The sequence below is a fragment of the Ahaetulla prasina genome, chromosome 17 (assembly GCF_028640845.1).
Source record: "Ahaetulla prasina isolate Xishuangbanna chromosome 17, ASM2864084v1, whole genome shotgun sequence".
Lineage (NCBI taxonomy): Eukaryota > Metazoa > Chordata > Lepidosauria > Squamata > Colubridae > Ahaetulla > Ahaetulla prasina.
Window position 1 is genome coordinate 10,553,601 of NC_080555.1, and position 26,666 is coordinate 10,580,266.

The 26,666-nt window shown below is 42.7% G+C and overlaps 2 protein-coding genes across 2 annotated transcripts in view; one reads left to right on the plus strand and one right to left on the minus strand.

The window, feature by feature from the left end:
- On the minus strand, positions 1-23,961 carry CDCA5 (cell division cycle associated 5). Its single transcript, XM_058160755.1, has 7 exons — positions 23,943-23,961; positions 21,501-21,914; positions 13,084-13,196; positions 10,974-11,036; positions 8,150-8,194; positions 4,036-4,566; positions 1-819 (listed from the first exon to the last, which is right to left on the minus strand). The coding sequence occupies exons 1-7, from the start codon at positions 23,959-23,961 to the stop codon at positions 739-741; spliced, it is 1,266 nt and encodes a 421-aa protein (XP_058016738.1). The 3' UTR covers positions 1-738.
- ZFPL1 (zinc finger protein like 1) overlaps positions 21,768-26,666 on the plus strand; it is an 18,933-nt gene continuing 14,034 nt past the window's right edge. Inside the window, exons 1-2 of the mRNA XM_058160626.1 lie at positions 21,768-21,931; positions 24,653-24,790. Coding sequence (XP_058016609.1) covers positions 24,689-24,790 — 102 coding nt within the window. The 5' untranslated portion in view covers positions 21,768-21,931; positions 24,653-24,688. The remainder of the gene's footprint in view (positions 21,932-24,652; positions 24,791-26,666) is intronic.

The window sequence follows — 26,666 nt, forward strand, 5'->3', positions numbered from 1 at the left end:
TGAAGGAAAAGTCTTTTTAATTTTCTCACCATTATTCTAACAGGGCTGCACTGTGAAACATCCCTAAGACACAAAGCGAACATCAAAAGCTTCGTCACTGCGAGGAACTTCCGTTAAGAAGGACGGCCAGAGAGGGGCTTAAGAACGGGCTTAAAAACAGGCCTGCATCACCACCCCCTAAAAAGGGAAGCTGGCTCAGCAAACCAAATTCCCCACTCCATTTAAGCATATAGGACTTTGTTGAAGGCAAACGCAGAAGAAAAATAACGATGAAAAAATAAAACTGCTGGAGGAAACTTGTGGATGGGTGTGCTCTTTCAAAGGCTAGAAGGCACCTTCACATCTTTGCCTATTTTTTTATTATTTTTTTGCCTATTCTAGGAATAATGGCAGCTGAGAAGGGGGGGGGGAGGAGAAAAAAAAACAACCAAAGGTATCCAAGCCGTTTGCAAAAATTGTGATACCGCGTAGAATCAGGATCCTTCCGCACGTTATTTTCAGGTTACAGCCGAGGGAAAGAAGAAAACCATTCTCCTCAGAAGCCCACAGAATCAGTACAGTATCTTTTGTTTTTGGGCATCGAGAAAAGTGTTAGCTGCCTTTGGTTAGTGAGTAAGCCTTAAAAAAAAAGGAAGATTTTACAGCTTTACGCCAAGAGAGCTTAAGCGTCCTTCTAGGGGCGGGTGTGGGAGATTTATGTACAAGGAACATTGTGGCCACCCGACGATGCATTTTTTTTCACTCCACAAGGAGGTCAAATTTCTCGGCTTCTTCGAACTCGGCGTTCATCTGCGCGGCCCACTCGTCCATCTTGGATTTCTATAAAGGCAATAAAAATGGCTTTTTATTTGGATAAAAAAGGACGCTCCTTGCTTTGACAAGTCAACCCACGCTACGAGATAAGAAGAGTCGGCTAAGGTTCTGCACCACGGCCACTAAGAATCCTGCAATACCTCTGGATTAAATTCATCCGCACATCTTTATAGAGGTAGTCCTCGGCTTATGGCCACAATTTGGGCCCCAAATTTCATCTGCTAAGCGGGACAGTTGTTAAAAAGTGAGCTTTGCCCAATGTTATTTTTAATTGTAATTTTTAATTGTAATTTAATTGTAATTTTTAATTGTAATTTTAAATGGGTTTTATCTCGGTCTTTGACCGTTTTAGTTGATCTGGCCATTAAATATTTGCTTTTAATTCGTTTTTTAAATTGTTATGTGTATTTGTTGTTTTAATATGGCTGTAAACCGCCCTGAGTCCTTCGGGAGAAGGGCGGTATAGAAATTAAATTATAAATAAATAAATTTTAAAAAAATGTTACAACCTTTCTTGCCAAAAGTGAATCACTGCAGGTGTTAACGTCGGTAACCTGGTTGTTGAGTGAATCTTATTTTCCCGTCGACTTTGATTGTCAGAAGGTCGCAAAACGGGGACGCTGCCACTATCATTTATTTATTTATTTATTTATTTATTTTATTTGATTTTTATACCGCCCTTCTCCCGAAGGACTCAGGGCGGTGTACAGGCATAATAAAACCGACAATACAATATACAAGTTTAAAATACGATTTAAAAAACTTATTTTAAATTAGCCCAATAATTAAAATTTACCATACTAAGAAAACCCCGTTTAAAATTAATAAATTTAAATAAATTTAAACATTAAATTAATGTTTAAAATTAATAAATTTAAATAAATTTAAACATTAAAATCCCAATTTAAGCCAGCCCTGCGCGGATAAAAAGATGAGTCTTGAGTTCACGACTTATATCATAAATATAAGTCAGCTGCCAAGCATCCAAATTTTGGCCTACATGTCCCTGGGGATGCGGCAATGGTCATAAGTGTGAAAAATGGTCATAAGTCTTTTTTTTTTCAGGGATGCTGTTAATTGGAACTGTCATTAAATGAACTCCAAGTGGCTATTAAGTTGCTGCGCGAAGACAGTTGTGAAGTTGAGTTTTCGCCCCATTTTACGCCTTTTCTAGCCGCGGCTGCTAAGTGAACCACTGCCATTGCTGAGTTAGTAAACCCGGTTGTTAAGTGAATCTGGCTCCCCTATTGACATTGTCTGTCAGAAGGTCAGGCAGACAGATCAACAGAGTTGGAAGGGATCTTGAAGGTCATCTAGTCCAACCCCCTCCCCCAAAGCAGGAGATCCTACGTCAGTTCTGCCAGATGGCAGTTAAGGTCGCAAGAGGGGGGATCACGTGACCCTGGGACACTTGCAACCGTCATAAATACGAACCAGTTGCCAAGTGTCTGAATTTTGATCGCATGACTGAATGGTCATGTGATCAAATGGTCGTAAGTGTGAAACAGAGTCACTTTTTTCAGCGCCGTTATAACTTCAAAAAAATCACTAAACGAAGGGCTGCAAGTCAAGGACAATTTATGTTTTTTCCTTCTCTTCTTTCTTTCCATAGTTCTTTATTATAACCATTTTTCTATCTCTTGTACCAGATATTACAGGCAAAAATGTATTACTTATTCTTTGTACTCCACTAAACTTTTTATTTCTAAATTTAAACCCCATTGTTTAATAGTAAATTGCTTTTCCGGGCAGAAAAGCTATTTATACTATTGTGTTTTTATTATTCAACTAATAATAAAAATAAAGGTAAAGTTCCCCTCGCACATACATGTTACCCGTTCCCGACTCTAGGGGGCGGTGTTCACCACTGTTTCAAAGCCGAAGAGCCAGCGCTGTCCGAAGACGTCTCCGTGATCATGTGGCCGGCATGACTCAATGCCAAAGGGTCACGGAACTCTGTTACCTTCCCACCAAAGGTGGTCCCTATTTTCCTACTTGCATTTTTTACGTGCTTTCGAACTGCTAGGTTGGCAGAAGCTGGGACAAGTAACGGGAGCTCACCCCGTTATGCAGCACTAGGGATTCGAACCGCTGAACTGCCGATCTTTTGATCAACAAGCTCAGCGTCTTGTCGTGAGCCACTGTATATATAAGTATATATAAGTATATAATTATTATATATTAGTTATAATTATATATTATAACATATTATATAATAATAATAAAAATGCAATAGCATACAAGATCTAATAGCAGAGGTAAATTTCCAGGATAGAAAATAGAAACGGCTGCCAATTATAGATGGTTGACGGTAGATTAAATGGACCTACAGTATGTAAAATCATGCGCATTAAACTCTAGTATTAACGTAGGATGTTGCTTGTTTCCTATCCAGATCAGGCACTTACTTGAGGCCACATAATTGTAATACAGGCCGATCCAGTCATCCTGCAGCCCTCTGCCAGGTGAAAACGGGCCCCGCAGAAGTCCCGCACGGCCCGTTTTGGCCAGCAGAGGCCCCGCGGGCCAGATTTAAGGCCCACCGGCCTTGAGTTTGTCACTCCTGCACTTAAATACCGTATTTTTTGGAGTATAAGACACACTTTCCTCCCCTAAAAGAGGGTGGAAATATTGGTGCATCTTATACACCGAATACAGCCATTTTTGTCCTCCAGAAACCCCGCCCCGCACATCCTGTTTTCGCCAAAAACAGGTCCGTTTTTCGCAAAAATGCGACGCTGGGAGGGGTTTGGGAGGCTAAAAATGGGCCCATTTTTGCCCTCCCCAGCCCCCAGGAACACTCTGCAGGCCTCCCAAATCCTCTACGCGTCCCGTTTTTCATAAAAACGGGGCGCGCAGAGGGTTTGGGAGGCCTGCAGAGTGCTCCTGGGGGCCGGGGAGGGCAAAAGCTGTTTTTTTTTCCTTGTTTACCTCTTTGAAATCTTGGTGCATCCTATATTCTGGTGCGAAAAATGTCCGATAAAATTATAGTCTGAAAAATACGGTAAAAAAATAAGCCCAGATGCCATCCTCTACGATTTGGAACGGATCTCTTGGTATGCCACGCAAATAACAACTGCTACCCCCATGCCTGGAGAGAGCAGTACTCTCTCCAGGTATCCACAAGGCAGTTTCAAGGGAACTGAGCAGGCCCTAATTTTAACACAAAGTTTACAGCCGCAGCTTGGCTGTTAAACCCCCAGCGCCCGAAGTCCTACTCACATCAAACTCGGGCACTTTCTTCTTCCTTCGCTTTTCTCTGCAGAATGAGATGCCAGGGATGTCGGTGTCCGGCTTCCGGAAGGCCCCGCTTTCCTCAACCGCCTTGGGGGCGCTGATTAGATGCAGAGTGGAGGGCTCAGCTAGCTCCCCCGGGAGAAGCAGCTTTTCGAAACCGAAAAGGGTTTGCCGCTTGCCAGGAGCACCGGCGGGCGTGGAGGTGCCCGCGAGGCTGAAGCTGGGGAATTCTGGCTTGTCTGTGAAGCTGCGGGACAAGGAGACATCCAGGCGGCTGTAAGACCGGCGAACACGTTTGGCCATGGTCAGGTCTCGTTCGCATTCCGGTGAAGAACCTGGCGTATTGGCGCTAACCGGGGACAAGGCGTTAGTCTCTTTCGGCGAGTTCTCTGCGTCAAGATTCAAGGAACAGCATGGGGTAAAAGGCTGGGGTTTCCTTGGGGACTCCCCTCCGTGGAGGCTTTGATTTTCAGGGGTGGCCGGCGGGCTGTTCTCCTTGTTTTCTTTTAAGGAGATCTGCAAAACAGGAATAGGGTTCCGTGTTACTTACTATAAGGTGGAAAGCTGTACTGGGGGGGGGGGGGGAATCTGAAGGTTGAGTCATTGCAACTGGAGTTGTTTTTGCTGTTAGTTTGAGACGTTTCGCAGCTCATCCAGCCTTCATCCGTCAGAATATACCCAATTGGAAGCTAAAACATATGAAGAACAGTTGCAGGAACTGGGCATGTCTAGTCTGAAGAAAAGAAGGATTAGGGGGTGACATAATAGCAGTGTTCCAATATCTCAGGGGTTGCCACAAATAAGAGGGAGTCAAGGCATTCTTCAAAGCATAGCTTCTTCTGTGTAGCTTCTTCTCTGGTAATATTGTACTAGAGCATACAAAACATTTGCTAGACCAATTCTTGAATACAGCTCATCTGCCTGGAACCTGCACTGCATATCGGACATAAATACAATCGAGAGAGTCCAGAGATACTTCACAAGAAGAGTCCTCCACTCCTCTGCTCGCAATAAAATACCTTATGCCACCGGACTCCAAATTTTGGGCTTAAGACAACTTTGAACTATGCCGACTTCGGTCTGACCTAAGCGTAGTACATAAAATTATCTACCACAATGTCCTACCTGTCAATGACTACTTCAGCTTCAACCGCAACAATACACAACCAAATAATAGATACAAACTCAAAGTAAACCGTTCCAAACTCAACTGCAGAAAATACAACTTCAGCAACAGAGTGGTCAATGCCTGGAATGCACTACCTGACTCTGTGGTCTCTTCCCCAAACCCTCAAAACTTTAAGCTTAAACTGTCTACTGTTGACCTCACCCCATTCCTAAGAGGTCTGTAAGGGGCGTGCATAAGAGCACAAACGTGCCTACCGTTCCTGTCCTAATGTTCTTTTTTACTTACTCTTTTCATGTATCCAAATTATGTTTGTACTTTTACCTGTTATCTTATTGACAAAATAAATAAATAAATATAAATAAATAAATAAAGCCCCTGAAGTCAGGACACCTCGAAAGAGAGGCTCTCCAATCATTTGGCCTGCTGGCAGTATATATTTAGAGCAATTTATGCTGATTTCTTTTATTCTGTGCAAATGGACCTGCCTCTCCAAACATCTTTGCCAGATGTTTTTAATTTACTAAAAGTCCTTTTGCCGTCTGTGTGAATTTCAGAGGCATTATACTAGTAAAGACAGGACTTCATTTCCCATTTATCGATATAATATAAAAATGGCTATGTATGTATGTATGTTCCAGCATAACTCTGGAACGCCTCGAGCAATTTCAACCAAATTTGGTAGACGGACGACTTACTCTCTGGAAAGAAATTCTGTGGGGGTAAGACTGGTGGCTCAGCAGACTAAGACAGTCTGTTATTAACACAGCTGCTTGCAATTACTGCAGGTTCAAGTCCCACCAGGCCCAAGGTTGACCCAGCCTTCCATCCTTTATAAAGTAGGTAAAATGAGGACCCAGATTGTTGGGGGCAATAAAAGTTGACTTTGTATATAATATACAAATGGATGAAGACTATTGCTTAACACAGTGTAAGCCGCCCTGAGTCTTCGGAGAAGGGCGGGATATAAATGCAAATAATGATAAAAAAAGACATCCCAACACCCCTCGGGGTCTGGGTGTGTGGGTGTGTCTCTGTGTGTATGTTCCAGCATAATTCTGGAACGCCTGGGCCGCTGAAATGAAAAAGAATGAATTATGTCTATAGTGTCATATCACAGGACTTCTTACAGTGATACTGTGCATTTTGGATTCAAGTTCTGTTAAGATACAGTCTGTTGTGCCTTAAAATGGCTTCTACTGTACAGCACAGTGGAGTTGCCATGGTAATGTTTTCACAGTACTCCAGAGTAGGGCTCCCTCTGGTAAGGGGAATTGGTTCTTAAACAAACAAACATTTTTGCTTGAAATAGATTCGGAAAAGGATTTGGTAAAGGACTGTATGATAAAATGGGCACAGAATATTCAGGAACCAATAATGTTGGTAACATGGGAGAAAATCTGGGTTAGAAATGTTAAGGTTACACAAGCACAGAATCTAAGGAAAATTTTTATAAGATGTTTTATAGATGGCACTTAGATCCAAAAAAATTATCATGTATGTATCCTGATATCCAAGCGAAATGTTGGAGATGTGACTGTGATGACGCTACATATTTTCATATTTGGTGGACTTGTAAGAAAATCAAGGCCTTTTGGATAAGAATTTGGTGGATTATTCAAAATGTCCTGAAGAAGAAGATAAAGTTCCTGCCACAATTTTTCCTTTTGGGAATTATAACGGATTGTACAGTGACTGAGACTAAATTGATCTTGAACTTAATAACAGCAGCAAGGCTGTTGATTGGACAATATTGGAAGAAAAAAGAGTTACCTACAATAGAAGAATGGATATTGAAAGTTACTAACTTGGCTGAGATGGCTAAAATCTCAGCCTTTTTGAAAGACAATACGCAGGAAAGATATTTAATTGAATGGAAAAAATGGATTGATTATTTACAAAACAGATATCAGATTAAGAGATATCAGATTGCCTTTGAATAATTAGGATGTATTATTTTATATAATGGGGGGGTTAGGAAATGAAAAGATTTGGATGAGGTTAATAGGATTAGAAGGGAAAATTTTATTCTATGTTTGGTTTATCTATAACAATACCTTGTGATTGACCCGAGAAGCGGGGGGGGGGGTTGCGGGGAGAAGGGGGAAAAATATTTTTGTTTGTTAAAACTTTTTCAATAAAAACAAACAAATAAACAAACAAACCCCCAGGAGCTCAGCTTCAAACAAAGAGGGCAAGTTGCCAGAGGAGGTACCTACTACTGCACATAATCCCCCTCAAAAGCCTTTCCCTGTAGGATTTTTCACGGGCTGTTGGCCAGGGCAATTAGGTCTCTAATTCTCACCACAGTGGTTGAGCTAGTCCTTTTCCTGTCTAATACAGGATAAATAAATAAATACCCGGGCAATGCCAGGTTACCAGCTAGTATAACATGAAAACTGGCCGGGGCAGAGAATCTAACGGATATTAATATGAAGGCCCTCCAGGGCATTCTCTATTGGAGAACTCAGGCCAAAGAGAAAATCAAACATGCTTAATCTCTCACAGAATCGTTAATTCTATGCTCTCTCATTAACCTCCCCTGCTCTAGAAGATTAGGGTTCTCCAATCCCCCTGGGCCCTGGACCGGTCCTTGGTCAGTTATGAACTGGGTCACACACGTGGCGAACGAAACTTCATCTCTATTTGCAGCTGCTCCCCAGAGTTAGCATCACCGCCTCAGATCATCAGGCATTAAGACTCTCATAGAAGCACAAACCCTACTATAAATTGCACATATCGGGGATCTAATTTGGGTGCTCTTCCTCTCACCCCACTCCACCCCAGTCCGTGGAAAAATTGTCTTCTACGAAACCGGCCCCTGGTGCCAAAATGGGGACCGCCGCTCTCAATGTGTCAGACTTCAATTCCCAGAATTCCCCAGACATTTTGGGGAAGGCTGGGCTTACTTAAAAAGTTCCAGACCTTGGCCTTCTTTTAATTCTCAAGAATTGCTATTAGCTCTGTGCTTACCCTTGGACTCCGACGAGGAATTAAATCACTTTCTTTCACCTGATCCTGAGAATAGAGCACACACACACACAAAAAAGTAGTTAACTTGGCATAAGACCATGATTTAATTTCATTCATAGTTTTATTACTTGTGTGCTGTATGTTTTTAAAAACGGTTCACAGCTCTGATGTTTTAATATTTTGATACACATTTTATATGCTGAATTGGTGAGCTTTTATGCGTTATCGCTGGATTTTGTTACACCATATGAAATGAATAATAATAATAATACAGACGGATCATCACTTGGAACACAACACACCAGATATCACAGTTGTCAAAAACCAAAATGTACAATTTATTGACATCGCTGTACCAGGAGATGCCAGAGTCAAAGAAAAAGAACTGGAAAAAAATCACGGCCATCAAAACTACACGGCTGTGGATGAAACATGTAACAGTGATACCCATTGTCATCGGGGCAATTCTTGGTATCATGTCCAAGAATTTTATAAGATATATCAACAAATTGAAGCTTCCTGCAATAACACCAGTGGAACTGCAAAAAACTGCACTACTTCACTCCCGCCTGGATTATTGCAATGCTCTCTACATGGGGCTCCCCTTGAGATGCACTCGGAGGCTTCAGTTGGTCCAGAATTCAGCTGCGCGGGTGATAGAGGGAGTCTCACGTAGCTCCCATGTGATACCTCTCCTGCGCAGACTGCACTGGCTTCCTGTTGCCTTTTGGGTACATTTCAAGGTTTTGGTTACCACCTTTAAAGCGCTCCATGGCTTGGGACTTGGGTACTTACGGGACCGCCTGCTGTTACCTCATGCCTCCCACCGACCCGTACGCTTGCACAGAGAGGGCCTTCTCAGGGTGCCGTCCGCCAGACAATGTTGGCTGGCGGCCCCCAGGGGAAGATCCTTCTCTGTGGGGCCCTACTCTTTGGAATGAACTTCCCCTGGTTTACGCCAAATACCTGACCTTGGACTTTTCGCATGAACTGAAAACATATCTGTTTGTTCGTGCGGGGCTTTCTTAAATTGTCTAGTTTTAAATTTTAAATTTCTTTTTAGTTTTAACTTGGGGTCTTTTAGATTTTTAACTATTTTAATTTCGGCCACACTGTATAATAAGTTTTTTAATTTATTTTTAACTGTACATTGTTTCTTTCTTACTTTGGCTGTACACCGCCCTGAGTCCTTCGGGAGAAGGGCGGTTTATAAATCTAATAAAATAATAATAATAATAAATAATAATACTTGGAACATCGTACATAGTAAGAAGGTACTTGGTTGATACCTGGGACGCTGGCAGCAACCCGTATCGACCATCAGCACCAGTCAGTAGTATTTGTGATGCATTTTTGAATGTTCAGTTGACTGAGTTTCATGTTTAATGAATAAAATATAATAATAATTCCACAGAAAGAAGTAATAGAACTGGCAGGGATAGCAAAAGTGGTCTTAATTAAGGGAAATAATATATCCGGTTTTGTTTCTATTTGCTTCTCGATTTTTACTCGAAACAGAATAAAATGAAACCTGGACTTTGGATTTTGACTTTGATAATACGATTCAATTTGTTGCTGTAGAAATGTTATTAGACAAATTCCTTGTGTGTCTTGGCCAATAAAAATTCTATTCTATTCTATTCTATTCTATTCTATTCTATTCTATTAATTATATAAAAGGAAAATAATTTACTTTATTACACACTTTACTAATTTAATTACTGCACCGAAAAAAGTTTTTTCTTCTTCTTTTCTTTTTCCTTTGCATTTTCTTTCCCCTTCGGCTTCTCTTCCCTATTTCCTATTACCTGTCTTTTTATTTGTATCTTTTATTCGAATAAGGTTTCATAAAAAATTATTTAAAAAAAAAAAAATCACATAAAAGATGGAACATGTATAAACAGCTTCATAACAACTACCGTGTTCCCCCGAAAAGGCGACCCTGTCTTAATATTTTTTTAAACCCCGAAATAAGCGCTTGGCCTTATTTTTGGGGAGGTCTTATTATTTTGGGGCGTGTGGAGCAAGACGGGGCTCCTCTTGCCGTCGTACCTGATTTCCAGCTCTGTCTCCCTAACCCTAACCCAAGGAAATGGCGGGGACCGGCTGCGCATGCGGTTAAATATTTTCGGGGGGAGGGACTTATTTTCAGGGGAGGGGCTTATTTTAGCGCATGCACTCAAAAGCCCGATTGTGCTTATTATTAGGGGAGGTCTTATTTTAATGTCGGCTGGCAGCCCCCAGGGGTAGGGCCTTCTCTGTGGGAGCTCCTACGCTTTGGAACGAACTTCCCCCTGGTTTATGCCAAGTGCCTGATCTTCGGACTTTTCGCCGTGAGCTGAAAACGCATTTATTTATCCAAGCGGGACTGGATTAAAAGTTTTATTTAATTTTACTTGGGGTTAATTATTAATTTTTTAAGGAAATGGGGTTTTATCATTTTAACTGTAATTTTAAATTCTGGCCTATTTAAATAAGTTTTTTAATTAGTTTTTATTGTGTATGATTTCTGTATTTTATCTGGCTGTGAACCGCCCTGAGTCCTTCGGGAAATAGGGCGGTATAAAAATTTGATTGATTAAATAAATAAATAAATAAATAAATAAATAAATAAATAAATAAATAAATAAATAAATAAATAAATAAATAAATAAGCCAGCCCTAACCAGAGGAAATGGTGGGGATTGGCTGCACATGCGGTTAAATATTTTCAGGGGGAGGGGCTTATTTTCAGGGGAGGGGCTTATTTCAGCGCATGCACTCAAAAGCCCGATTGGGCTTATTATTAGGGGAGGTCTTATTTTAGGGGAAACAGGGTACTCACCTGCTGGTTCCGTGGCTTAATCTTTCTCAGAGTTATCGTGCGCATGATAGAGGCACCCGGGCGCTACAAAGAAGACGGGAAAAAAACAATATTCAGCAGGGCAGCAACTAAAAAGCAGGTTGGAGAGAATTTTTCTAAAGGGACAGAATCTGAGATTCGTGTCTCTAAAATACACTGCATGCTTTGAGAGAACCTGAGCAATCATTCCTACCTTGAATTCAGGTACTCCTCGACTTACACCCACAACTGAGCCCACATTTCTGTTGCTAAGCGGGACAGTTGTTAAGTGAGGCTTGCCCCGGTTTACGACCTTTCTTGCCACAGTTGGTAAGCGAGTCCCTGCAGTCGTTCAATTAGGGGTCGCGGTCGTTAAAAGTGAATCTGGCTTCCCAAACAACTTGGCTAGTCAGAAGGTCGCAAAAGGGGAATCTCGTGACCCCGGGAACACTTGCCACCCTCACAAATACGAGTCAGTTGCCAAGCAACTTGGCAGATCGAATCTCACCAGGCTCAAGGTTGACTCGGCCTTCCATACTTCCGAGGTGGGTAAAATGTGGACCCAAATTGTGTGTGTGTGTGTGTGTGTGTGTGTGTGAGGCAAATAGGCTGACTCTGTAAACTGCTTAAACTGTAAAGCACCGAGAAGCGGTATATAAGTCTTAGAGCTACTGCTAGTTGAATTTTGATCATGTGATGCTGCCATGGTCGCAGTGTGGAAAAACGGTCGTAAACAGGGGTGAAATGCTCCCGATTCGGACCGGATCGCCCAATCTGGTAGCGATGGCAGCAGGTGGTTCAGAGAACTGGTAGCAAAAATCCCCCCCCCGGCCCCAGCTGAGCCATGTGATCATCAGAATTTGGGTTGTTTTTTTTTTTTACTTTTAAAAGCATTTTTTCTTTGGCCGAAAAAATGCTTTTAAAAGTTTTTAAAAAAAATAAAGCCTCTGATGATTGCGCAGCTCAGCTGGGATCGTCAGAACCCTTTCAAAGCATGTTTTCTACAGGCTCTTCAGTCAAAGAGGTTGTAAAAAATGCTTTTAAAAGGTTCTGGCGATCAGGCAATTCAGCTGGGATTGTCAGAACCAAAAGCTTTTTTCCCTCTGGGGATCCCAGCTGAGTTGCCTGATCATCACAGGCTTTTCAACGCATTTTTTTACAACCTCTTCGGCCGAAGAGGTTGTAGAAAAAAATGCTTTTAAAAGTTTTTTTTAAAAAAAAAAGGTTGGCCACGCCCACCCAGTCACATTACCCCCCCAAGCCACGCCCACAGAGCTGGTAGTAACAAATTTTACATTTCACCCCTAGTTGTAAGTTACCTTTTCACTGTCATTTGAACTCTGAACAGCCCCTAAGTGATTATCTGTATGGCTTACCCAATGCATCGCTACTCAAGCAGAATTTTAAATTCATCGAAGAATAAATGAAAGAACAAACAACAATGCTTTTCTCATGTCAATTAGTTTTTGAGTGAAGTTAGGAACTGCTATGTATTAGTTTAAGAAAGAAGGGAATTGATAGTGTGATGGTGTGAAATGGAATATGTTTTATGTTATATTTTAGATTATGTTTGTTAGTTACAATACCCTGTATTCTGTTCTGGGAAGTCTCGGGGGGGGGGGGGAGGGGAAGCTTATAAATTGATTGGTTGCCATTGTACAGGAATAATGGTAGAATTAAACAAGTTGGAATGGTGTAAAGTCGGGACTGCTCGGTAACCACTCCCGAAGGGAAAGGGTAAGGAAAGAGGAGTAAAGAAGGAAGAAAGTAGGTAGGCAGGTGGGTAAGTAGGAAAGAAGAGAGGGAGAAGAAAGGATAGGAGGAGAAGGAGGAGGAGAAGATAGAGGGTTAGAAAGGATGGTAGTGAGAAGTGGGAAAGAGGAGGGGAAGTAGGAAAGCAAGGAGAAGGATGGTGGGGAAAGTTGAAGAAGGATGAGAAGGGAAGAAAGGATTAAGGGAGGGAGTGGCGGTCGAGCAGCCCTGATTGAGTATAATTTGAGTATAGGATTGATTGTTGGATAAGTGATTGTATTGTACACTGGTCAAATTGTGGGAATTATTATGGAAAATAAAAATTTTGCCCTAAAATAAAAAAACAATGCTTTTCTCGTACCGGGGTGCCCGTCGTTTTCCTGGCCACCCCACTGGGGTTACCCTGGAACACTGGACGAGTTGAGGAAGGCAAATTTCTCTCGGACCTCCGCCTGGGGGGAGAGGAAGCAGCACCTGAGGAATACAAAGGATAAAAGGATTAAGTCAAAGAGGTTAAGAAAATCATGAAGTCCATACTCGGGGAAAGAGTCGTGCTACAAGCCAGGGCATCCTATACAGGTAGCCCTCGACTTATGACCCCATAATTGAGTCCAACGTTCGTGACTGCTAAGCGAGACATTTGTTAAACGACTTGCGCCCCGTTCTACGATCTTCCTTGCCACAGTTGTTAAGCAAATCAGTGCAGTTGTTAAGTTAGGAGAGGGTTGCTAAATGAACCTGGCTTTCTCGCGGACTTCGCTTGTCGGACGATCGCAAAAGGGGAACCACATGACCCCGGGACACGGCAAGTTGCCAGCCCCAAAGTCTGATCACGTCACCGTGGGGAATGCCGCAACAGTTGTACGTGCGGAAAAACGGTCCTAAGCCACTTGTTTTCCAGGGCCGTTGCAACTTCGGTCACTAAACAAACCGTTGTAAGTCAGACTGCCTGTAACGCTGACAATTACGAATAGGTGTTGCAAGTTGTTGAACACCTGCTTCCTCTGAGTACTAAGTCTAGAAGCGGCCTCCAAATAGAAACAAAATCAAATATAAAGGTAAAGGTTCCCCTGGCACATAATAGTCGTTCCCAACTCTAGGGGGCAGTGCTCACCTCCATTTCAAAGCCGAAGAGGCAGCGCTGTCCGAAGACATCTCCGTGGTCATGTGGCCGGCATGACTCAACACCAAAGGCGCACGGAACGCTGTTCCCTTCCCACCAAAGGTGGTCCCTATTTTTTCTACTTGCATTTTTTTTTTTTACCTGCTTTCGAACTGCTAGGTTGGCAGAAGCTGGGAGAAGTAACGGGAGCTCACTCCGTTACGCAGCGCTAGGGATTCGAACTGCTGAACTGCCGACCTTTCGATCGACAAGCTCAGCGTCTTAGCCACTATAGTTCTCCTTCATAAAGATAGCGACCGTACAACTGCCTTTTGTCTTAGTGTACACAACAGGCCCGACAGGTTAAAAATACACAAGAGACTTTTTAAGTTGACGGGTGAGGATGTTTTGGGAAAACTGAGCCATTGTCCTATGAAATTTTCTGACTGATGAGTGTACGCCATGAAGTCGCTGTCGACTCCTAGGGACCGGATAAGAAGGGTTTTCTTTGAAATGTTGCGTTCATTGCCCCTGCGATGGTCCTTCTCTTCTTTTCTCTCCTTCCACCTTTCCCAAGATTAATTGCCTTTTCCAGAGAGCTGCATCACTGGGTTACATGTTTGTTTTGTTTGTTTTTTAATTTGAATTTATATCCCGCCCTTCTCCGAAGACTCAGGGCGGCTTACACTATGTCAAGCAATAGTCTTCATCCATTTGTATATTATATACAAAGTCAACTTATTGCCCCCAACAATCTGGGTCCTCATTTTACCTATCTTATAAAGGATGGAAGGCTGAGTCGACCTTGGGCCTGGTGGGGCTTGAACCTGCAATAATTGCAAGCAGCTGCTGTTAATAACAGACTGCTTAGTCTGTTGAGCCACCAGAGGCCCCTGTTAAGTAAATGCAGCCCTTGTCGATTGTTAACTTGGGCTGTTGTGTAAACCAATCTCTGGAAAAGTTATTTAGAAGGCCCATCTCTTTCTGCATTCCCAAAATTTCCTCCTTTCAATGGGCTAAACCAGTGATGGCGAACCTTTTAGGCACCAAGTGCCCAAAGTGCGCGTACGTGCCCAAACTGAAAGGTGCATGTGTGTGTATGGACATGCGCAGTCATGCACGGATATGCGCATGTATGAACATGTGCAAATGTGCACCACAGACCTGAAGACCAGCTGGCCGGTGGGAGGCAGGGGCACCCCAACAGCGGCAGCGCGGCAAGGGAGAAGAACTTTTTCTTTCGTGAGCTTCTGTTTCGTCGTTTGCAGGGAAACGGAAGCTCATGAAAGAAACGCCACGGAGGTCTGACCTGGGGCGACGGCGGGTGTGCCAGCAGAGAGGCCTCTGGCAGGCATCCCATAGGTGGCAACAGAGCTGGCAACAGAGACAGGCAGCGATGAGGCTGAGGAAGAACATGGAAACTGGGAAAGGCCCGGATGAGGGTTCTGCATCGAAGGCAGAGGTGGGGCCAGGGCCATCGGGGAGTGATGTGCGGACTCCAGAGCCTCCAGAGGCTGACAGTAGTGAGGCAGAGGAACAGGAGGAGCCTGTTCCTAATGCACGCATGAGAAGAGCTGCCAGAAGGCAAAAGCAGCTCAAGCAAAAAGGACGACTCGGGAGTAAGGCCAAGAGATGATTGGCCCCTCCCATAAGGCTTAAAAGACCAGCAACGGTGTTTGGGCTTTGCCGGAAAACAACGTTGGTAGCTTCATCTTGTTGCATTTATTTTGTATCGGTGTCTTCTGAACTTTTGCCAAGAAAGGCCTTTGGCAGTTTGCCTAATTGGACCAAGGTTTGCGATAGGACTGAGGAATTTGTGTTGGGAGGAATTTGCTTTAGTTTAGTTGAACTACGCTGAGAATGAGTTAATTCTCAGCTGTTATAATAAAGTTTGTTTGTTTTTTCACCTACTACCGACTTGGGCCTGGGTCACATTGCCATCATGGGGCTAAGCCATCAACCATTGATCATATATCACTTTGAGCCCCCATAAACCCTAACATCTGGCTTTCCCCCACACCCCCAAGCCTACCAAACCTCACTTGGCTGGACTCCCATACAATCTGATTATATAACAAAGATGAAATAAGATGTACAATTAGCACAGGGGCCTCCCAAGGCTGTGTGCTCTCCCCACTTCTCTTCTCTCTGTATACCAATGACTGCATCTCCAACTATCCATCTGTGAAGCTACTGAAGTTCGCAGATGACACAACAGTGATCAGTCTCATTCGAGACAATGACGAATCCGCATATAGACGAGAGGTCGAACGACTAGCCTTGTGGTGCAACCAAAACAATCTGGAACTGAACACACTCAAAACCGTAGAAATGGTGGTAGACTTTAGGAGAAACCCTTCCATACTTCCACCTCTCACAATACTTGACAACACAGTATCAACAGTAGAAACCTTCAAATTTCTAGGTTCTATCATATCGCAAGATCTAAAATGGACAGCTAACATCAAAAACATCATTAAAAAAGGACAACAAAGAATGTTCTTTCTGCGCCAACTCAGAAAGCTCAAACTGCCCAAGGAGCTGCTGATTCAGTTCTACAGAGGAATTATTGAGTCTGTCATTTGCACCTCTATAACTGTCTGGTTCGGTTCTGCAACCCAACAAGAAAAACACAGACTTCAGAGGATAATTAGAACTGCAGAAAAAATAATTGCTACCAACCTGCCTTCCATTGAGGACCTGTATACTGCACGAATCAAGAAGAGGGCCGTGAAAATATTTACAGATCCCTCACATCCTGGACATAAACTGTTTCAACTCCTACCCTCAAAACAACGCTATAGAGCACTGCACACCAGAACAACTAGACACAAGAACAGTTTTTTCCCGAAGGCCATCACTCTGCTAAACAAATAATTCCCTCAACACTGTCAAACTATTTACTGAATCTGCACTACTATTAATCTTCTCATAGTTCCCATCACCAATCTCTTTCCACTTATGACTGTAACTTTGTTGCTGGCAATCCTTATGATTTATATTGATATATTGATCATCAATTGTGTTGTAAATGTTGTACCTTGATGAAGGTATCTTTTCTTTTATGTACACTGAGAGCATATGCACCAAGACAAATTCCTTGTCTGTCCAATCACACTTGGCCAATAACAAATTCTATTCTATTCTATTCTATTCTATTCTATTCTATTCTATTCTATTCTATTCTATTCTATTCTATAATGTCGTACTGGAGCATCTCCCCCCACCCGCCGCCCCCATTGGAGGTAGGTCAGCTCCAACCCTCCTGAGGTTCCATCAGAGCCTTAAGACCCTGACTCTGACAATTGGCTTGGGGGGGAACCCCATTCTGCTCCCGCCCACCTCATCTCTAATTGGACCATAGGGTATGGATTTGCATTTATTTATGTTTTTATTATATGCAATTTTTATCTTCATGATTGTAAGCCATCCAGAGTTACCCTGGGCAGCCCATACAGATAGTCCTCGACTTACAACCACAATCTGGTGGCTCAGCAGACTAAGTCTGTCTGTTATTAACAGCAGCTGCCTGCAATTACTGCAGGTTCAAGTCCCACCAGGCCCAGGGTTGACTCAGCCTTCCATCCTTTATAAGGTAGGTAAAATGAGGACCCAGATTGTTGGGGGCAATAAAAGTTGACTTTGTATATAATATACAAATGGATGAAGACTATTGCTTGACACTATGTAAGCCGCCCTGAGTCTTCGGAGAAGGGCGGGATATAAATTAAAAAATAAAAAAAATCGACCCCCAACATTTCCGTGGCTGCGCGAGACATTTGTTAAGTGAGTTTTGCCCCCATTTTACACCTTTTCTTGCTACATTTGTTAAGTGAATCACTGCAGCTGTTAAATCAGCCTGCACGGTTGTTAAGTGAATCTCGCTTCCCCACTGACTTTGCTTGTCAGAAGGTCGCAAAAGGGGATCATGTGACCCCGGGACCGTCATAAATATGAATTCAGTTGCCAAGTGTCTGAATTTTGATCACGTGACCATGGGGGATGCTGCAATGGTCGTTAAGTGTGAAAGCAGCCATAAGTCACTTTTTTTCAGAGCTGTTGTAACTCCGAACAGTCACTAAACAAACTGTTGTAACTCAAGGGCTACCTCAAGGGCTAAAGAAATAATTCTACCAACTATTCACATCTGCCTATCCCAGGTCCTTGGGAAGGACGCGACAGGTGGATAAAAATGCCAAATCCAACGGGCCTCTGTGGCTCAGACTGGTAAGACAGTCTGTTATTAACAGCAGCTGCTTGCAATTACTGCAGGTTCAAGCCCCACCAGGCCCAAGGTTGACTCAGCCTTCCATCCTTTATAAGGTAGGTAAAATGAGGACCCAGATTGTTGGGGGCAATAAGTTGACTTTGTATATAATATACAAATGGATGAAGACTATTGCTTGACATAGTGTAAGCCGCCCTGAGTCTTCGGAGAAGGGCGGGATATAAATTCAAATAAAATAAATAAATAATTAAATAAATAAATAAATAAATGAGTATCTGGCTCACTGTGTGGCCTAACCACAGTAAAAACAAATAAAGGCAGGATATGATGATGAAAAAGATGGGATATAATAATAATGAATAAAGGTGGGATATAATAAAAGCAATATATAATAATATTGAGTAAAGGTGAAGAATAGTAATAAATAAAGATGGAATATAAGAATGAACAAAGTGTACAGTAATTGAGACTAAATTGATTTTAAATCTAATAGCAGCGGCAAGATTACTGATAGGACAGTATTGGAAGAAAAAAAGAAGTACCTACAATAGAAGAATGGATATTGAAAGTTGCCAATTTGGCTGAGATGGCAAAAATCTCAGCCTTTTTGAAAGACAATACGCAAGAAAGATACTTAAATGAATGCAAAAAATGGATTGACTATATTCAAAACAGATATCAGATGAAGAGATATCAGACTGCCTTTGAATGATTAGGATGTATTATTTCTGATTGCATTGGGGGAGGTTAGGATTTGATGAGAAATGCAGGAGTATAATTGACTTAGGAGGGAAAATTTTTAGCATATGTTTGTTTTATTTTTAACTATACCTTGTGTTTGTTCCGGGAAGTCGGGGGGGGGGGGTTTGAAGGGGAGGAGGGGTGAGGGGTGAAAGAAAGCTTTTTTTTGGTAAAAACCTTTTCAATTAAAAAAAAAGAATGAACAAAGGCGGGAAATAATAAATAAAAGATAATAATAGTAATAACAACAACAACAATAATAATAATGTTAATTATTATTAGTAGTAATAACAACAGCAACAATAATAATGACAAATTATAGAGATGGAATATAATAATGAAGGCATGATGTAATAAAAATAAAAAGATAATAATTATTGATGGTGATGATACCTAGAACGCTGGCAGCAACCCATATCAACCATCAGCGCCAGTCAATGGTATTTGTGACACATTTTTAAATGTTCAGTTGACTGAGTTTCATGTTTAATCTGTTGGAAGAAATATCCATCTGGGTTCAGTTCCAAGTGGGGACAAAGACACTGGAAACATGGAGGCTGCTTGGAAAGACGGTTTAATGGTGGCCAGGATCACATGGCTTGAGATCCTGAACAGAAAAGGGATGAGATCCTGTGCGCTCCCTGGCTTTATGCTTTTTCTGAGCTTTGAACTTTCTGGGGCACAGGAAGAGTATCCTGATTGGTTGTCAGACTCCCAGGGGGTGGGGGTCTTAGCTAGCCTTGCTGGCTGATGTAATCTTCCCAGGTGTCATGTGGTGAGTTTCAGTTGCTAGATGGGTCCTATTATGTTGCTAATAGTGACAGATTTTATTTTCCTGGGCTCCAAGATCACCGCAGATGGGGAAGAAATCAAAAGACGCTTGCTCCTGGGGAAGGAAAGCTATGGCAAATCTAGACAGTGTACTAAAAAGCAGAGACATCACCCTGCCAACAAAAGTGCATTAAGTCAAGGCTCTGGTTTTCCCAGTTGCAATGTATGGCTGTGAAGGTTGGACCATAAGAAAGGCTGAGCGCCAAAGAATTGAGGTCTTTGAACTCTAGTGCTGGAGAAGACTCCTGCAAGTCCCTTGGACTGCAAGGCAATCCAACCGGTCAGTCCTAGAGGAAATCAACCCTGACTGCTCTTTAGAAGGCCAGATCCTGAAGAGGAAACTGAAATACTTTGGCCACCTAATGAGAAGGAAGGACTCCCTGGAGAAGAGCCTAATGCTGGGAACGATTGAGGGCAAAAGAAGAAGGGGACGACAGAGAACGAGGTGGCTGGATGGAGTCACTGAAGCAGGAGGCATGAGTTTAAATGGACTCCAGAGGATGGTAGAGGACAGGAAGGCCTGGAGGAACGTGGTCCATGGGGTTGCGATGGGTCGGACACTACTTTGCGACTAACAACAACAATATTATGTTGCAGATGATGGTCCCATTGACAAAGGTGGGGAAAATGAGTTTCTACCTCTGACCCACTGACAAAGATGGGGGGAGTGAGTTTCTGTCTTTGACCCATTGACAAAGGTGGGGGGAGTCAGGAAGCTGCTTTGACTTGAAAACATGTTTCTCCATTTCTCATCCAGGGAAATTATATTCTGCCTTTTTAAATATTTTCTAAAATATTTCATTCTTCTAGGAGGGGGTGGGGGTAGGTGCTAACTTCCTACAAATCAATAAGAGATAATAATGGCAAAGTAGAGTAATAAAGGTGGAATATAATACTGAATAAAGACAGGGTATGATAAAAATAAAAAGATAATAATAATTATTGAATGTTCAGTTGACTGAGTTTCATGTTTAATGAATAAAGATAAATAATAGTAGTAGTAGTAGTAGTAATAATAATAATAATAATAATACACCACCTAGGATGCTGGCAGCAACCCGTATCAACCATCAGCACCAATCAATTATATTTGTGACACATTTTAAATTTCCAGTTGACTGAGTTTCATGTTTAATGAATAAAGATTAATAATAATAATAATAATAACAACAACAATAACAATAATAATAATACACCACCTAGGATGCTGGCAGCAACCCATATCAACCATCAGTGCCAATCAATTATATTTGTGACACATTTTAAATTTCCAGTTGACTGAGTTTCATGTTTAATGAATAAAGATTAATAATAATAATAATAATAATAATAATATACCACCTAGGATGCTGGCAGCAACCCGTATCAACCATTAGCGCCAGTCAATGATATTTGTTGAATAAGTTTTTTAATTGGTTTTATTGTATTGTATTGTATTGTATTGTATTTTATCTGGCTGTTAACCGCCCTGAGTCCTTCGGGAGAAGGGCGGTATAAAAATTAAAATATTATAATATGATGATGATGATGATGATGATGACACATTTTAAATTTCCAGTTGACTCGAGTTTCATGTTTTATGAATAAGAGATAATAACGGCAAAGTAGAGTAATAAAGGTGGAATATAACGAATAAAGACAGGGTATAATATAAATAAATTATTAATAATAACAATAATAACAATAACAATAATAATATAAAGGCGGGATATAACAACCGTAAAGAAAGGCGGGAAATAAAAAGAGCAAATGAAGCCACCCACGCAGGGAAGCCCTGAAGCTGCCCAGGAAGCGGCGCTTTGGAAGCGAAACCTCCTCCTCATCCCCGGGCCTGGTCCACGGGGTCCCCCCCCCTCGCTCCCAGGCCTCCCCTCACCTTCCCGGGCCTCCCCGGCCGAGCGCGCCCGCCTCCCGGGGCGGCCTCCCGCCATGACGGCCGCCTCCTCCTCCTCCTCCTCCTGCAATCGCTTCTCCGCGCCGTTGAAATCGCCCGCCACAGCCCCGCCGGAAGTGACGTCGGGCCGTCTGCCGGATAAGCGCCGTCCGCCATTTTTGGGCGAGAAGGCGGGGACAGGAAGTGAATGAATAAGAGAGAGAAAGAGAGAGAGGGGCCGGCGTGACGCAATCAGAGCGCGACGTTCCCGGAAGAGACGTGGCAGAGGGCCGGAGGGAGGCGGCGGAGACAGGTGGGCCTCGCCCGTCGCCCGAAGGCCGGACCAGAGGCGGTTGGGCTGCTTCGGCGACGCTCGGACGCTCCTTACCGGCTCCTGGGCCTCCCCGGGACGGTTTCCTCGCCAAGGGAGGCAGGTAGGGTATATCTCCCCCCCCGCCCACCGCTGGTGGCTACAGGGAGGGGCCCGGCAATATGATCTCGAGGACCCCCCCTGGTCCTGGAGGGGAGGGGCGGGGACAGGGAGAGCGATGGGCTTTGGTGGCCAGGAGGGCAGGGGATGATGGGGCTGAGCCCCGATTGCAGCAGCCCCCAGGGGAGGATGGCGGGGGAATCTACCCGCCCCTCCCCATTAGATCGAACCCCTTGCTTCGGAGTTACGGCGGGCGGGCGGGCGGGTTTGGAGGCCCGTCAGTCAAGGAGCTGCCCTGTCAGGTGATGAGGGCTTCTGTAAGGGGGGTGGGAGTGGAAGGGGGGGTCTTTGGTGCCCTCTGAGCTTTTGTGGTTCTCTGGCAGACGTTTCATGACCCTACCAGGTAACATCATCAGCGTCAGAAGGGAAGGAGGAGGATTAATGGAGAGAAGGCGGAAGACCAATAAAAGGAGAATATTTTTATTCTCAGGATTGACATGAGGGGTCCTGTGTGCTCTCTGGGCTTGTTTGTTTTCTTGCAGACGTCTCGTGACCCAACTAGGGAACATCATCAGTGTTATTGGTAGAAAGGAGCAGGGTTTAGGGCGGGAGGAAAAGGAGGAAAAGGACTGTGAGGATCTTGGTGTTTCTCTGATTTGGATTGTTTTCTGGCAGACGTTTCGTGACCCAACTAGGAAACATCATCAGTGCTGGAAGGAAAGGAGGGGGATTAATGTAGAGAAGGAGGAAGACCAATAAAAAGAGAATATTTATATTCTCAGGGTTAACCTGAGGGGTCCTGGGTGCTCTCTGGGCTTCCTTGTTTTCTTGCAGACGTTTCGTGACCCAACTAGAGAACATCATCAGTACTAGAAGGGAGTGGGGTTTGTGGAGGAGGAGGAGGAAGAGAAGGAGGAAAAGGACTGTTGGATCCTATTTTATAACCGGTTAGAAAATAGAAGCAGAAGTTAGTAATTTATAATTAAGGACGATCAATAAAATAAAAGAGTGTGTGTGTGTGTATGTAGGTCTTTGGTTATTCAGGTTTTCTCCCGCGTAAAATTGGAAGTGTCTTGGCGACGTTTCGACGAAGTCTCATTCGTCATCTTCAGGCTTCAGCTTCGTGCTTCTGGGAGCAATGTGAGATTACAGCTCCCAGAAGCACGAAGCTGAAGCCTGAAGATGACGAATGAGACTTCGTCGAAACATCGCCAAGACACTTCCAATTTTACACGGGAGAAAACCCGAACAACCAAAGACCTACACACACACACACACACACACACACATATATATATGTTTTCTGAGGTTTTCACGGGTGTTTGTATGTAGGTCTTTGGTTATATATATTGCTCCCAGAAGCACGAAGCTGAAGCCTGAAGATGACGAATGAGACTTCGTCGAAACGTCGCCAAGACACTTCCAATTTTACGCGGGAGAAAACCCGAATAACCAAAGACCTACACACACACATATATATATATATATATATATATATATATATATATATATATATATATATATATATATATATATATATATATATATATATATATATATATATATATATATATATATATATATATATATATATATATAATATATATATATATATATATAATATATATATAAAATATATATAAAGGAGCAATGTAAAATATATACAAATATTGTATTTTATATATAAAATATAAAATACAAGTGTGTGCATATTGCTTACATATATATAAGCAAGCAGTAAATACTATAAGCAATATTACCACTGGATTATACTTGATTGTAGATTAAACTGTATAGGATGATTAGAAGGGAAGATTACATTGTATGTATTATGAGGAAAAAATGGTTATAATTATGGTGCATATAAAACTATTATGTTTTTAAAAGAGATTTGATACAGACAGTGCCCTGCCATTGCAGACATGGAAACGTTATGTATAATAAAGAAAAATGCATAATAAAAACAAATTTTTAAAAAGATAGGCATTCAACAAGGTCAGGTTTCTCAGTGTCACCTGCTGTCAGGTCTGCCATCGTAAATACTTCAGCCTGCTTCGCTTCGCTGGCACCCTGCCATAAAATGCAGGAGGGGGGAGAGTGGTGGCAGGTACCACAGGTGCCAATCTAGAACAGACCAGGGCATCCAAGGACACGAGCATGAGAACGGAATGTGAAACTACGTCAAAGAGGTGCCAAACCTCAAAGCGGTTATCAAAACACAACATTTTAATATCATTGGAAACTCATGAGTGGGTCAAGCGGGAGCAGGGTGGGGGAAGGGAATGAGAAAAAGGAAAGTTTTGAATGGGAATTTTCAGATCCAGCTTTCCTTTGGCTGTAACCACCTGGCTTTAATAAAAGTATTCTAGCATTAATGATGTTGCCTAGTTGGGTAATGAAACATCTTTTCCTACAAATGGGAGTCGAGGGTCTTTCTTTCCTAAATGCCCAAACTATGACAGGCCTGACACCTCTTTTTCCTTTTATGCATGCAGCTACGAAAGCGTAAAAGCATGATGTAAAGATGTAAAAGTAAGATCTGTAAGCTTAGCATCCCTCATTTGCATCTTGGCAGAGCTTCAAAATCGTTGTGCTCTGTGTATTGTCCAGTTCGTTGCAATTTTTGCCGAGGGAACGTCTTGGAACTGCGAATGTGATTGGGGAAGCACAGGTGAACCATGACCTTCGTGTAGTTCACCCCTCTGTCCGTGTCCTCTTTCTCCAGCTCTTCTCAGCCTAAGCCACCCCTGCGCCGACTACGATGGGGCTCTGCAAATGTCCGAAGAGGAAGGTCACGAACCTGTTCTGCTTTGAGCATCGGGTGAACGTGTGCGAGAACTGCATTGTCGCTAACCATGCCAAGGTAAAGAGAGAAGCCAGAGGCTTTGAAACGAGAGTCCGGAGAAATCAGAAGGTTGCTGCCTCGGATGAGCAGGGTGTGAAACCACGCAGTTAACAAATAGGAAAGGACCTAAGAGGGTTAGTCAAGGGATACAGGAGAAAGTCCTCGACTTACAACAGTTTATTTAGTGACCATTCAAAGTTAACAACGGCACTGAAAAGAGGGACGTCAGACCGTATTTCACAGTTACAACCAGGGGTGAAATGCTCCTGGTTGAGACCAGATCGCCCGATCCAGTAGCGCTGGCGGCGGGTGGTTTGGAGAACCGGTAGCAAAAATCCCTCTCTCCATCCCGCATGCCCAGCTGAGCCGCGCGATCATCAGAGGTTGTTTTTTTTTTACTTTTAAAAGCATTTTTTTTCAGCCAAAGAAACAGCTTTTAAAAGTAAAAAAAAAAGCCTCTGATGATCGCGCGGCTCAGCTGGGATCATCGGAGCCTTTTAAAAGCATTTTTTCTACAACTTCTTCGGCCGAAGAGGTTGTAGAAAAAATACTTTTCAAAGGCTCCGACGATGATCCCAGTTGAGTTGCCTGATCGTCAGAGGCTTTTCTTTTCTTTTAAAGGCAAAAAAAAAAAAGCTTTTAAAAGAAAAAAAAAAAACCTCTGACGATCAACTCAGCTGAGATTGTCGAAGGAACCTTTTAAAAGCATTTTTTCTACAAGCTCTTGGGCCGAAGAGGTTGTGTAAAAAATGTTTTTAAATGGTTCTGACGATCCCAGCTGAGTTGCCTGATCACCAAACCCTTTAAAAGCATGTTTTCTACTGAAGAGCTTGTAGAAAACATGCTTTTAAAAGTAAAAAAAAAAAAAAAGTTCGCCACGCCCACCCAATCACATTAACCCCTCCACACCAAGCCACGCCCACAAAACCAGTAATAACAAATTTTACATTTCACCCCTGGATACAACCTGCGCAGCATCCCCATGATCCTGTGATCAAACTTCAGACGCTGGGCAACTGACTCATACTTACGACGGCTGCTGTTTCCCAGGGTCACCTGATCCCCTTTTGCGACCCTCCCGACCAGCGAAGTCGATGGGGAAGCCAGATTCACTGAACAACCATGTTACTAACTTTATCAGCTGCCGTGATTCACTTAACAACGGAGGCAAGGAAGGTCGTAAAATGGGGCACTTAACCAACGTCTCACATAAGAACAAGAAAGCTTTTGGTTTTCTCTTTTTTTTTTTTATATAAAGAGTTTTTATTGGTCAAAAAAGATTTATGCAAATACATATCAGGTATGGTAAATTTTCATTTTTCTTATACATGATAAGAATTTTACTCAAAATTTTAAACACATACAACAGCCATATGGCAAGCAGGTGATACGAAGTAGCTAAGTTTCAATCTTACATACACAATAAGGAAGGGTCAAGAATAATCAGAATATCATACGAAAGAGAATAAGGAAAACCAACACAATACCAAATATCTTTGTCACTTCCTAGTTTTGGATCTCAGAACTCTGGGTCCAGCCTGACCCAACTCCAGGGCCGCAACAGCGGCAGCCGCCTCCACCCCATGGTCTATCACCTCCCCTTCTTCAATTCCTGGGTCATCTAAATCCAGGAGGGCTTTGTGTTCCTCCACGTAGGCCGCAGCCTCCGCAATTGTACTAATTTTTTTCGTAATGCCCTCCCGGAAAATCATCAATCCTCTGGCATCAGCCATCTGAAGCCCACTCCTTCTGGTACAATTTGCTTGATAAAAGTAATATTTCTTTCTCATTTCACGTACCTGTCTGGGAATCTGCCTCAGAATGGCTATCTCCTGCCCCTATAAGTCAGTGCCCCACTCCTATGTTTTCTAAGAATTTCATCTCTCGCCTCTTT

Bases quoted from the DNA above. Each gene is read 5' to 3' on its own strand.
- CDCA5 (XM_058160755.1), bottom strand. The intron at 13,197-21,500 runs GTGAGGGGAGGC...TGTATTCCTCAG, and splicing joins GGCCGGGGAGGCCCGGGAAG to GTGCTGCTTCCTCTCCCCCC. The intron at 8,195-10,973 runs GTGAGTACCCTG...CTCTATTCTCAG, and splicing joins TTAAGCCACGGAACCAGCAG to GATCAGGTGAAAGAAAGTGA.